Raw genomic sequence first — 13,774 nt, 5'->3', positions numbered from 1 at the left:
ATTTGTTTTCACTTATTTATTATTGGTTGTATGCTTTTTACAAAGTAGTTAAACAAAACAAAGCATAATCGTAGCCATTCCAAGAGACAACGGTGATGCTGGGTCATTGTGTTTAATAAATGGTCGAGATGTCCCCTTGTTTCAACACTGCTCAGTAACCCTTCCGCCCTCGAAAACGTGTTCTGTTGTCCAGCTGGCCAAAGAAACGACAAAAAACGTGAAAATATCACTTAAAACAGGCATTACAAAAACAAATAGCTGCTTTAGATTCGCACAGGCTGTGGAAACTTAACATGAGTCTGTAGATTCGCTCATTAGGAAAGTGACTTTAAAGTGACATTCAGGAAGTGCTTCTGTCATGTGCTTGTGATTCAAGTACAGCCTTGACTGCCGTGCCAGCTCCAGGCAAGTGGGGGAGCATGTGCTGAGAGCGCGCAGCAACATCTATTCTCACTCCTGACAAAGCCACACACTGACATACTGCGCTATGAACTTGTTCGATTCCTAACCACGGCTACTATTCGTGGTGAGCAATTTCTGAACCGGTCCTGCCCCCCCCCCCCCCTGCGTTAACCCGCCATTAATCAGCATGGCGAAGTATGGTCAAATAACCCCCTACGGGCGGCAAGGGGATGCCTTCACCCGGCGGTGAATTAACAAAGGGGGCAATTTGTCATTAAAACTATGTTTCAATTGAAAAGCCATCGCACACATTTACCAGAGATCGCTTGCATTCGAAGAAGGACATCTGCAGGGCTCTGCACATGGGTTCGAGGGTGCTGTCGGTCCGCAGGCACACCTTGGCGCTGTTCCCTGCCTGCACGCGCCGCGCAAAGCAGGCGAAGTGGATGAACGAGTGAGTTGAGCAGTTGGGCAAGTGGGTTAGTGATCAGGTGAATGAGCTGGTAGTTGCTCTATACCTGGTAAAATAAAATAATTTCTTGTGGTTTAAAAGGGATGGAGCGAGCGAATGAGAGAGTATTAGCGGATGGGTGGGTGAAGGAGCTGAGGAGCGAGTAAATATGAGAGAGCGGTTGGGCGAGCGAGTGAATGAGAGCAGGCGAGCGAGTGAATGAGAGAGAATGGGTGAGCGAGCGAGTGAAATGAGAGGGAGCGAGTGAAATGAGAGGGAGCGGGTGGGCGAGCGAGTCAATACAAAAAGAGCGGGTGAGCGAGTGAATGAGTGAGCGGGTGGGCGAGCGAGTGAATGAGTGAGCGGGTGAATGAGAGAGCGAGCGAGTGAATATGAGAGAGAGCGGGTGGGCACCTTGACGCAGTCGCTCTTCACGAGACACGAGCGTAGATCCTCGCGCAGTCCCGCGCACGGGCGTGAGTCCACCGGCTTGTCCTCGTAGTACGCCGGCATCGCTCCACCGGTCACGGGCGTCGCCCGCCCGAGCCTTCTCTATAATCGCCACTCGGCATCGAGAGCACTCTCTCCCATCAACATCACATCGTCGTCACTGCCACTCAACATCACTGCCGACATGATGTTCTTGATGAACCGATCCCGGATCTGGTTCTCGGACTTCCATCATCGTCATCATCTTGTTTGTACACCCATGTTGTTAATACAATTTCCGTGGGGGTTATTTGACCGTACTCCACCAACACACCGGGTCAGGTAAAGGTGGGGGACATACAAGTACAGTCCAATTTGTTTTTGCCGCACTGCCCTCTACCCATTATGTAGCCCCTGTGGGTTACTCAACATCTCATCACCGCCATCGTCAGCTCAACAACACGGAAGCCTAAATTTCGATTTAAAGCTTTCGTGACTGCAAGGATTCATCTTCTTTGGTTCTTTCGGTAAAGTCACGTAGAATGAGAATAAAATAACACAATAAAATCCTCACGACGTTTCGGCCACAACACAAGTGGCCTTCACTCCAACGCTGTCCTCTGGACAGTCCAGTCCCTTCACCTGATGAAGGCCACTTGTGTTGTGGCCGAAATGTCGTGAGAATTTTATTGTGTTATTTTATTTTATTATTTTACTCTCATTCTACGTGACTTTACCGAAAGAACCAACGAAGATGAACACGGAAGCCTCCAGCAACGCCTTTTCGCGAGAGTACAACATGCCCGAGTTGCACGCTGCAGTGACATTGCCTCGCGGCGCCAACTGCGACAGAACGAAGACGCACGGCGCGGAGCGGTGGCGCAGCGGTTAGCGAACCGCGATGCGAATTTCGATGTCGCGGACCACGGCCCACAAATGGGTGGCTCAGGAGCGACGTCCGAGGAACCGGCCCCGGGGGCCTCGCGTGCTCACCGACTTGCACTCACCGGCACGGTGAAGTTCGTGGCGGTGAGGAAGTACGTGAAGTATGCGGTGAAGTACGCGGTGGTGAAGTACGTGGTGGTGGTGAAGTACGCGGTGGTGAAGTACGCGATGAAGTACGTGGTAGTGAAGTATGCGATGAAGTACGTGGTGGTGAAGTGCGTGGTGAAGTTCGTGAAGTTCGTGGTGGTGAAGTACGTGGTGGTGAAGTGCGTGAAGTGCGTGGTGGTGAAGTGCGTGGTGAAGTACGTGGTGGTGGTGAAGTTCGTGGTGGTGGTGAAGTTCGTGGTGGTGGTGAAGTACGTGAAGTTCGTGGTGGTGGTGGTGAAGTACGTGGTGGTGAAGTTCGTGGTGGTGGTGAAGTGCGTGGTGAAGTACGTGGTGGTGGTGAAATTCGTGGTGTAGTGGTGGTGAAGTACGTGAAGTTCATGGTGAAGTTCGTGGTGGTGGTGAAGTACGTGGTGAAGTACGTGGTGGTGGTGAAGTTCGTGGTGGTGAAGTCCAAGTCCTGTACATGGTGAAGTATGGGCAAACAAAGCTGTGCGCGTGCGGCGAGGCCTTCAATCCAGCAGTGGCACAACAAACGAAGGGGGTCACAGCAGTGCCAATGTATTACGAAGTGCAATGTTTGGTTAACACGTTGGGGCTTTCGTCACCGATGTTATCCATAATGCAGGCTTTTTTGTTGGGGGGGGGGGGGGGGGTTATGATCACGTCATTGTGCGTCGTTAAACCCGCTAGACTGTAAATGTTGTCGTAGTATTTGCTCTCCAACACGCGGCTGTTGCTGTACCAAGCCACGAATTGGGCCACGTTCTGCTTACGTGACAAAACCCCTCGATTTATGAGCGCAATGTTATGGTCGTGCATTGTTATGATGAGGCCTCGAACTCACCCGAGCCGCTTTCCCGTCTTCTGCTGGGCGGGTTAACACTGAGACACCCCCGCCTAATGTAACAAAAACGTACGATCACCAGTTATTGGTGTTTTACTCCGACACAAAATATTAAAGTTTCGTTTGCGCGTTTAATGCAAAAAAAATCGCCTCGCACGGGAGCGCGCGGTGCTGACTGCGTGACCGTGAGCGGGCACACGCCGAGTTTGAGCTTGGGTCCGTAACGATTCGATTCCCTCGTTATCGCACTCTCGATCCGGAAATCGATTCTGTGCAATCACTCGCGATGAAATTCTTGTGAGAGTCCTCTCGACTTACGCGCGCCCGACTTACGAGCTCCCGACTTACGAGCTCCCGACTTACGAGCGCCCGACTTACGAGCGCCCGACTTACGAGCGCAAATGATCGCTCAATGAGATGTTTCAGTTTCAGTTTCATTTATTTGGTATAGCCCTGTGAGCCATTCGGCTCTTGAATCGGGTGCAACTGCAACAAACAAAAAAAACAAAAACATGAACAAGAAAACATCTTAAAGTGACTATGTGTGCCTTTGTGCAAACAGAAAATCCAGGAAAAAAACAGCAAAATATTCCATAAAAAAGCACCGTACACCAAACGCTGTGTGCAAAAACCCCAGTGGGATGCAAGTCAAACAACAACAACAACCACAAGACAACTTAGATTAAAGCCATCAGTTGAACTCCGTACTACAACAAACAAACATGGCCAAACCCAAAAAACTTTTCGAAAACACCAAAATAAAGCCATACAAGCAATGTAACAGTTGATCATAGGCACTGTGACCGAAATTTCACAATAAACGACACAAGCAACATGTACCACCAAACCCTGTAGCCATAGCTGACTGCATGAGTCACTCCACAATAGCAGCCAAATAATCTAAACGCGTGATGTTGATTCAAAATGTGGAAGGAGAAAATCCGGAGGACCCTGATAAAAAAATCCACGCAACCCAGGGGGGAGAGAGAGAGAGACGTGGAAACTCCAAATATACAGCAGCAGGCGTCAGGGTCGGGATCGCACCTACGACCTCCTGCGTACCAGGCGAGGTAGTTGACATCTCCTAGCCACCGCGGCACACCCCCTGCAATATCTTTCTCACGCCACTGCTGGCGGGAGAGCCTCCACTGTAGAGGGCCCCCTCTAGGACGTCTAGAGCAGGGACGTACGGTCAGGGGAGGCAGGGGAGGCAGAGCCTCACCTGTCATACTCCAATTAAAATAGCTGTTACGAAAAGTAAAAAAAAAAGAATAATAAAATAAAAATATGAAGATATTTCCACCGATCTGTGTTATAAATGTCATTTCTGTACAATTCTAATCATTTTTATAGTCAAAATCGCCAAATTTGCGGAGCTCCGCTGCAAATACAGGGAGAGACGAGAGGTGAGACAGCGACGAGCTCAGCCTCCCCTCTGATTGCGCAACCCCTCAGTAACTGGATGGAGCGCGGGCAATAAACGCGTGCCTGTTACTATCTCAGTATGTCACCAATGTAATGTTTGTAGACCCCTTCATTTCATGTCCTCGCCTTCCATACTCCAGGCAACTTATTTCACGTACGTGTATAAAGATAATTAGGCTCGCTGGTCTCGTCATGAAACTGCAATGAAAAAGTACCAGGGGAGGCAGCCATCACATCTGCCTCACTGAGGGAGACGTGTCTAACACGCCCCCCTCAACGAGGCCACGCCCCTTCCGTGAGGCCACGCCCCCTCAGTGTGTGAATCTGGCTGACACTAACTAGCCAGTGCCTCCCCAGCCATTGACCTCACCGCACGTCACTGGTCCAGAGGGTTGACTTTGGTCTCCTCTTCCACGCCGGCCAGACGTGTCTGGGAGGATGTGGGCGTTCCCACACCGCACGTGACCTTGCCAACGCACTGTGTCGTCATTCAATTAATCGATTTCGTGGAATCGACACTGTGAGAGGAATCGACGGAAGTTCGATCACCGACGTTTCCTGGATGTACGACGCGAGCAGCTTTGTAAACACGAATCGCCCCGGGGGCGGGAGGTGTCGCTTCTAGCGCCGGGTGGCTCCGTGTTCGAGGTGCCCCGAGGGCGTCTCTCGCATCCACAGATTTTTTTTTCCCAGCAACGGCCGCCGGTGCCCCGCCCCCCTCCACCACGTCACTCGTGACCCCCACCCCCCTCACCCCCTCAACCCCGCCGGGCCAAGCGAGCGCAGAGGCGGAACTTGGGTTCAAGTTGAACACCCCCCGCCCCCCCCCTGTGCAGGTGGTGTGTCGCGGAAACACGCGTTGACGATCGGCCGTGGGGGATGTTCGCACCGCGTGCGATCGCCCCGCGTTGTGTGCGCGAGGGGATTCGCCTGCGTCGCGCTGCGAGGAGAGGAGGAGAACGGGGGGCGGGTTAAAGTTGTAACAGCCGCAGGCCGCGTTTTGTAAACCGTAGCGAGGATGCGCGAGTCGGCGCGCTGGTTGGCCGTCGCGGCGCACGTGACTGCAGCGCGGGTCCAACCGGGTTGCTCGGTTCTCGGGAGATGCTGCTTATACGTTGTATCGTTTTGTTGGTTGTTAACGCGGCTATTTTTTATTTAGCCCCCCCCCCCCGTATTATATTTGTTTGTGTTCTAAGGTTTATGTTTGTTTTAAGATGAATACAAACATCCGCGAGTATAAAGCCCTGAGCTGTTTCAATCCGCATCGCTTCGTCGAACATTTTTTTTCCAAAACCCCCTCAGCCTCATTTAGCAAATGTAAAGTCTCTGGCTTCTTGTGAGTGAAGTCTAAAATAAAGTCGAGCGATGCCCAGGTTAGCCCGAGCCTCAAGACTCTTTTTATTGCCAATTACAATAATTCGTGGCTAATTCCTCTAATTAGTGGCATCGCGTGGGAGACGATCGGAGAAAACGCACCACGGTATGAGGGGGTGGCGGCGGTGATTCCCCGTGGCCGATTAGAGATTAAACTTCTCTCTCTTTTAAGTGATTTCTCCGTTCCCAATGCTTTTTTTACAGTCGGTAAATTGCAGATACAGTACACACCGCCTGCGTATTTATATTTGGGGCAGTGTCATCTTGTCCGCGACGGGGTTTGGGGAGGTAAACGCTCAAAGGTCCGCACAGGCGGATCTACGAATCTACGAATCTACCACCACTTGCTATCTACCCGACAAACACAGCGGGGTTTGAGAGTTTCATGGGTACACAAACAAAAAAATCTGAGCGCGATTCAGCCTGCAAAGTGCTGGATCACAAAGCATGAGCCGCGCCACCCTTTGTACCCGAAAAGTTGCGGACGTCATGGACTAAATGCGAAACGAATAGAATATGAAAAAGGTCAAACATTGCGAGGAGGAGGTAGAGAGGGGCATTCGTTTTTGAGCGTAGCACGCGAGCGAACCAAACGCCTGCCCTTCCGTAGCCAAGCGAGCACTTGGCTCTCCAACTGATCATCACCTTCACCAGCATAACCAACGAGACAACCAGTCACTCTGAATAGCCCTCCGGCCATTCAAAATTATACCTCCAATCTCATCTCCAGCAGTTCACAATTTGAGCTTTTCATTTTTGTTAGTAATTTTTGTTTGTTTTACGTACACAGTATAACTACCCCAAGTACCGTTGGTACACACCAGACGTCACGTTAATGCATTCCATTCAATAAACCACTCATTCACCCAGTTGCCCACCCCTTCACCTACCTACACTAACACACGATCCCAACCACGAAGTTACACTCACCCGCTAACTCGTTTACTCACCCACTGACCGACTCACCCCATCTATCGCCAAACAGTCCAACCAATTCATTCGGATGCAACTTCTCTCAGCCACCCACTCGAATCCAATCACAAATCCACTAACTGCCCTACCAACCCGCGAATTCGGTCACATTCACCCACTGAGCCACCCACCCAACCACCCTTCAACCATACCAGGTGTCAATTCCATTTGCCCATCATGTCAGTTGTCCCACACCTCCGATTAACACGGTTGGCTACGTACGGCGCGAAATAAGTTCAACATACGTACATTTATAATAATTAACAGTCCTAATGTAATTGTAATTTCTGCCAACAATGCTGCTGTAATTGTAACTATAATTGACCCCCAGGTCTACACCCAACTTGCTCGTTGACGGCTCATCCGGAGCCCCATCGTCGCTGAGAGGCCGGGGGCAGTCAGGCCGCAATGCTGCCCTCGTCAAACCAGCCGCGGGCAAACGGGCGCGACGCGGGGCCGGCCACAGCCTGCTTCAAGCGTTCGCGCTACCTGCGCAGGCTGCTGCGCTTCCGCCAGATGGACTTCGAGTTTGCCACGTGGCAGATGCTCTACCTGTTCACGGCGCCGCAGAAGGTCTACCGCAACTTCCACTACCGCAAGCAGACCAAGGACCAGTGGGCGAGGGATGACCCTGCCTTCCTCGTGCTGCTCAGCATCTGGCTGTGTGGTGAGAAGCAGGAGATGAGGTCGTGAACTTGATCTTAATTAGCTTATGCCGGCAGGAGCCCTAATGGGACATTGAGCCAGGCGTCACCCCTCCTGTGTGTGGGGTTGTAGTGGATCTGCCTTCATCAGTTCCTGATTATTTTTTAAGTGTATACAAATTTGAATCTGTGGAATAAATGGTTCTTGCTTCTTTAGGGTAGACCGTTCCAATCTGCGGGCTCGGTGGCAAACATCGCGAATCAGAATGCGTCAAATTCTAAATTTTGCCCAGAAATGGGCAAAATACATTAAAATAACAAATTAGTGGAATCACGTTATGTAGATTAAATTTACCAGTTAGCCATGTCTTTTGTCATTTAAATACAATTACCATTTACTTTTAAATTGAGATACTAATTACATATTACAAGTGGAATGAAATTACCTCGTTAAATTGCTTGGAAATTATATACTATATTATATAAATTATATACTACCCTCTAAGCTAGTTTGTGTGTTATTCTCAATTGTGTTCTAATGTCGCTGTCAATATAATGTTGCAATATAGAGTACATCCCTTTGTAAATACATTGCTGGAGACGTGGAGGAATATAATGAGATGAAGATATTTTAATTCAGAACTCTCGCAAAAAGCAGTGTGATATCTTCCCTTGTTTCTGAATGGGCTCTGGAAGGTAACTTTGCAGATCTACTTGAGGTCCCTTGAATTGCCACTGATCATTAACAGGCAGTGCACCTTCTTATGCGCACGCCCTGCTGTAGAGTTGTGTGTCACTTGGCAAAGTCATGTTTTTTTCTTTGAACTGGAAAATCCAAAATGAGTGACAGCTAAAAAATCTAATTCTGGAATCATTGGTAACTGAATTGAGACCATCAGCTACACTAGCTAGACAGCTCAGTTTCATTACAGACAGTTTTAAGAATTATTTGAACCGTGGTACTTGGCGATCGGTACTTGCCTATTGTATGTGTTCTGGATGAAGGTTATTTTTGTCGTCGCTGTGTCTTTAGTGTCGACATTGGGGTTTGGCTTTGTGCTGAGTATGAGCTTCCTGAACACCCTGAAGCTGCTGCTGTGGGTCGTGTTCATCGACTGCATCGGCGTGGGGCTTCTCATATCGACGCTCATGTGGTGGGTGGCTCCATTCCCTCCAACTTACGTCTGGGCAGAGGGACTGTGTGTGTGTGTATATGTGTGTGCAGAAAAGTAGTGGTGAGCACACTGCAATAATACCAACCTGGAAACCCAAGTTCGATTTCTGGTCATGGCCAACATCGATAGCGAATATCTGAACCTGAAAACGTACCTGGTGTGGTGTCTTGAGTTTCACCATGGCCTCCTAATCACTGCATTAGTTATGTAGTGGGAAGCAGTAGTGTCGTGGATTGCATACTGTGCTATGATTCTGGCGACCTGTATTAAATATCCGCTCATCACTAACATCATTGGTGAATATCTGCACCAATCCTGGGCCTGCCTTTGTTCCAACTCAATTTTAAATGAGTACCAGGTGCGGTTTCAAAGCATTAGCACTAGGGAGACAAAGTTGGCAGGAAATGGTGCTGGCCACACTACTCATTTGTGCACCGTGCTGGATCTCATAGGTGCTTGGTAACAGGACTTGACCTCAGAGCCTGTATGGATATATAGGGAATCTTTTTCTTTGTATGATTGATCCAGGCTGATATCGAATCGATACCTCATGGGCCGCGGCGTACGGGAGAGTGACGTCGAGTGGGGCTACGCGTTCGATGTTCACCTCAACGCCTTCTTCCCGCTCCTCATCATCCTGCACTTCATCCAGCTGTTCTTCATCAATAGTACGCCACAGTTGAGAACCTGGATTTCGAATCTGGGCAGTAACTCGTGATTAAAACGTGATTCCAAATTTAAGGGAGTTGATGTTCTAAGCCCGCTCATTAATGGGCACAGCAAAACAAATCTCATAATAAATTTGGCTCTGTGCTTGCTTTGGCAGAGTTCCACTTTTGAGAATTATAACTAACGGGTTGCTTGTCATGCAACGAACATTTTTCTGCAACAGCGTGAGTGGGTGGGTGGGAAAGTGCTGCCCCCTCTACTGTGTGGATCAAAGGTCACATGGAGGGATCTCAAAAAGCAGGTCCGTGATATCCAGAACCGTCCTCTATGCGTTGTGCTACCCTGAGAAAGTTCCAAACGGGTTCTTTGTCTCGCGACACGATGCCGATAGCGCAACCAGGATAGCATTTTGGGGAAAAAAATTATAATTTTCAAAAGAGCAAAGTGTACTGAAAGTTTTCCGTGTCACTGCACGCCGCGGCTGATGTAGTCATGTCTCCTCTGCGTGCAGGAGTCATCATTCAGGACTGGTTCATCGGATATTTCGTGGGAAACACGCTGTGGCTCGTCGCCATCGGCTACTACATCTACATCACCTTCCTTGGCTACAACGGTGAGCCTGGCAGCACGGCAACTCACGAGTAATATAAGATGTGAGAGGTTCGACAACTTCGGATGCCACGTTTCAAACACTTTACAATATCTGCATATGGATTGTGTGTAGTTACGAAGTGGGTTACTGCTTTGGCAGGACACGTCACTTAGGACGGATGATGGCCGGTGGGTAAGAATAGTGACCTTGGGACATCCTCTCGAAATTCTGAAATCGGCCAGTGTGTGGGTGCAGAGTGACTTTTAGCGATATGATACGGAGCCATCCATTTAGTACGTACGCATGGAGGGGGGTTAACCCAAATGCATACGCTTGCGTATCGCATGGTCAACTGACAATGTACGTATGCATAGGAAACGGGGGGGAGGGGGTGAAACCTTGATAATAATCCCTTTTTCCTCCTGATGACGATCACTTGTGTTGTGATCGAAACGTCGTAGTTTTTATTTTATTTACTTTAATTTTTTCTATCTACGGGCCTTTACCGAAAGAACCAAATAATAATGCAGCTGGCGGTGGACTGTTTGCTTAAACACGTTAATATTATTCATCATTGATCGTTTCTGCGTGGATAAAAAATCGGCCGATCTTTCGGATTTGGGGGGGGTGGATGTCAAGCGTATATACGCAGGTGTGTGGGGGGGGGGGGTGTAAAAAGTACGCGTGCGTACAGGGAGGGGGGGAGGGGTCCAGTTTAGACAGATTCTTGCGTTTGTACTGTGTGATAAATGTGATAAATGCGATGCTGAGTGACAGCGTTGAGTGGTAGATTGACAAAGTGCTGCACGTGTATTCCTGTGCGTGCGTGACGCAGTGCTGCCATTCCTGAAGAACACGGTGCTGCTGCTGTACCCCATGGCGCCACTAGCGCTTCTGTACGTGCTGTCGTTGGCGCTGGGATGGAACTTCACCCAGGGGCTCTGTTGGTTTTACAACGTCCGCGTGTAGTGACGGTGCGATGCGTGTGGCGTCCGTGGTGTTTCCGTCTCGTGCGACAAAAATTCAATCTCTCGTCCCCGCACCGAATGGAAGTGACGATTATTGCGTCGCAGCCGCGTCATTATTTGTTGTCCTTGTTTTGGTTTAAAACAGGGGGTGGCCAACCTTTTTCTTACCGATTGCCGGGTAGAACTTTCAAATACCTTTGGCGGGCCAAACGTTAATACCAACATTATCCAATGATAATAAAGGAGGGCCTTGTATTGTCAGAAGTGACTGAGGGTGATAGCATGAGAAACACTGTTTCCAGGTGGGTAACATTCCCTTCTAGTAACCGACTAGTGCAACCATGAGATGCTGCGTGCAGCGATGGATTAATGTGATTTGCGGGCCATTTTGAAGCAGTAGGCCTCGTGTGCCCGCAGTGCCTTGCGAAAGGCAGGTTCCACACCCCGGTTTTAAAGTGCAATCCTCTCATTTCGTTGCGTTTGTGATTTATTTTTCCCCGGTTTTATTTTCTATGTTTTTTTTTTGTCCGTTTTAATTTAAGAGAACTCCTGAGAAGAATGTACTCTTTTTTTCTCTTCGATTGGCGGCGCTTACTTACGACGGGTTGTTTCCTAAAAGGGGAGAATTTTCACGAACCGGGTTACGTTCGTGGCAGCAGACGCAAGTATCCATGTCGTCGTCTGTGCAGCTCAATTTAAAGATGTTCGTCAATCCGCTTGTAACTCGAGAATGAAAGGTCGTACAAGAGGACCCTAACAAAAAAATCTGCAAAAAAACATTTCCCCTTGCCAAAACACGCTGGGTTTTTTTTTAAGGACTTGACCTGATTTGGAAATCGAGAAGCATTTCTGACATTGGCATCAAGGAACGTCCAGTGTGTCAAAGATTTACCATTTTCTCCGTGAGCAGCACCAGTCGGTACGTTTTGCCAGCAGGTTGGGCCTGCCTTCCACTTGTTTTTCCCCATGCGAGATCCTCATGGCACAAGGAGGGGAACCCTTTGCATCCTTCCTGGGTGCACGACCACGGTGTTTAGACCGCACCAAAGGCATCGCCACACCGCCGTTTTACAAAAAGTAAAATGACCGTCCTGGTCCCTTCGTGGTGTGCTGCACATCGACACTTTTAATACCTCCAATTATCACGGTTGGCTACGTACGGTGCGAAATAAGTTCTACAGACATGCATAATACATCAAAATAACTATACACGGTGGCCCGAAAGTCAGGACACATAGGGTTATTTAATTTAACACTGGCATGAAAGCATTGTTTTATTTAAGTAAATATTTTATCTAATATATATTTCTTCTTCATGTGGGGTCACCTCAAAACCGTCGTTTAGAAAACTCGACTAAGAACCGTTGAATAAATTGACACAACAGTTTCAGAATGTTCAAAGATTACAGCAGTAATTTCAAAATATATGCGTGCATTTATGTTAATGGGGGCAGTTTGAAAATTTGTTAAAATAAATATAACCGTGTGTCCGGAGCTTTCGGCCACCCTCTACATGTACTTGTTTCTGCTGTCAGCGACGCCGACATTCCAAAAATATCCCGGCGTTCTTCGTCATCCACTTTGCTGATCGGAAATCGGAGGAGACGGCTTGGCGGGAGTGTGGGCTTGTTAACATCAGAAGCAAAAAAATTTGCTGATGAAAAGAAAACTAGTGACTATCTGTGGTGGGGGTGGTATGTGTGAATGTGAGTACGTGCGATAAATAATTGTGGATTTAAGCTTATGGGGAAAGATTTATTCCATTTGTCATTATAGGAAGATGCAGCCTAGAAGACATGCTGCATAGGTTGCGTTTTTTTGGTTTTCTTGTAGCTCTCCAATGTGTTTTTTGGGTTGTACAATCATGTTCAATTCAGGTCCTGACCAAGCTCCCATCAGATGGCGTGAAATGTTGGACATCATGCTAACACGCTGTATAATGTGGAAGAACATTGGACAGCTGGAAGACATGCTATAACCTTAAATATCTGTACATAGACTGTCTCGAGCTGTTTAAAACTTTTGCTAGTAAGAAAAAATACTTAAATTATAATTTGATCCTCCACAGCTCGAGACTGCTACACTACTCCAGTGCGGTTTAATGTCAGTGCAGTCACCAGTGCGATAACAAAAAATATGCCTGACCGGATCTTTACAGTCTCTCCTTCCAGGGTGATTTGCAATATTATATATTGGAGGTTGGGGAAGCCAGTTTGAGGCCTACAGGAAGTGATGCGAATGTCTGCCATGGATTACAAAGGAAGTGCATATTGCTGGATGATTCATTCCATCAAGGTTTCAAAGTTGTGCGAAAGCAGCCCATCACATGCAGCTGTTTGTTATGCAGGTCGAGTCTTCCTTTATTAAATCGGTGGCTTCTCAGAGACAGTTGGCTTGTAAAACGTCCAGAACTCTCGCTAAAGAAAACTGTTTTGTTACTTCTGTATATTTGCAAAGTATTAAACGGTATTTGTAAACAATTGTGCGTTTAAATTTTGTGTGTTAATGTTTTGGGGTGGAAGAGTGGTGGCATGGTAATTAGCACACTGCATTGAGCTCAGAGACTTGTGTTCCATTTCCGGCCACAGCTGACATCAGTGGCCAAGAATAAAATACACTAAAGTGAACAATCTTGAGGTTTTTTTGCTTTAAAGTGAAAAATTGGCCTTTTTTTACAAAAACAGCTTAACATACTTTTTGTAAAATGTACAAATTGCTACTAAATAACACAAGACAAACATTTAGTAACATTTGGCCAAGAAAACCCAACATGCTA

The 13,774-nt window shown here is 48.0% G+C and overlaps 2 protein-coding genes across 3 annotated transcripts; one reads left to right on the top strand and one right to left on the bottom strand.

Annotated features, from left to right (window-relative positions):
• Position 1: 1 nt before the first annotated feature.
• Positions 2 to 3,428, bottom strand: COA5 (cytochrome c oxidase assembly factor 5). Its single transcript, XM_032956662.2, has 4 exons — positions 3,180 to 3,428; positions 1,268 to 1,405; positions 719 to 817; positions 2 to 193 (listed from the first exon to the last, which is right to left on the bottom strand). Exons 2-4 carry the CDS (start codon positions 1,364 to 1,366, stop codon positions 152 to 154), a joined length of 240 nt encoding a protein of 79 aa, XP_032812553.1. The 5' UTR covers positions 1,367 to 1,405; positions 3,180 to 3,428; the 3' UTR covers positions 2 to 151.
• A 1,922-nt stretch (positions 3,429 to 5,350) lies between these two features.
• Positions 5,351 to 13,478, top strand: UNC50 (unc-50 inner nuclear membrane RNA binding protein). 2 transcript variants are annotated; one of them, XM_032956659.2, is made up of 6 exons: positions 5,351 to 5,440; positions 7,282 to 7,617; positions 8,628 to 8,748; positions 9,298 to 9,437; positions 9,950 to 10,051; positions 10,866 to 13,478. In XM_032956659.2, exons 2-6 carry the CDS (start codon positions 7,359 to 7,361, stop codon positions 10,997 to 10,999), a joined length of 756 nt encoding a protein of 251 aa, XP_032812550.1. In that variant the 5' UTR covers positions 5,351 to 5,440; positions 7,282 to 7,358; the 3' UTR covers positions 11,000 to 13,478. The 2 variants fall into 2 exon arrangements, with proteins under 2 accessions (XP_032812550.1, XP_075923953.1); XM_076067838.1 differs by lacking the exon at positions 5,351 to 5,440 and adding an exon at positions 5,470 to 6,084.
• Positions 13,479 to 13,774: the final 296 nt, after the last annotated feature.

Source organism: Petromyzon marinus, chromosome 18 (genome assembly GCF_048934315.1).
Source record: "Petromyzon marinus isolate PM22_M1 ecotype Great Lakes invasive population chromosome 18, UKy_Petmar_22M1.pri1.0, whole genome shotgun sequence".
Classification (NCBI taxonomy): domain Eukaryota; kingdom Metazoa; phylum Chordata; class Hyperoartia; order Petromyzontiformes; family Petromyzontidae; genus Petromyzon; species Petromyzon marinus.
Note: the sequence above shows the minus strand (reverse complement) of the source record. Positions and strands in the feature narration are given on the sequence as shown.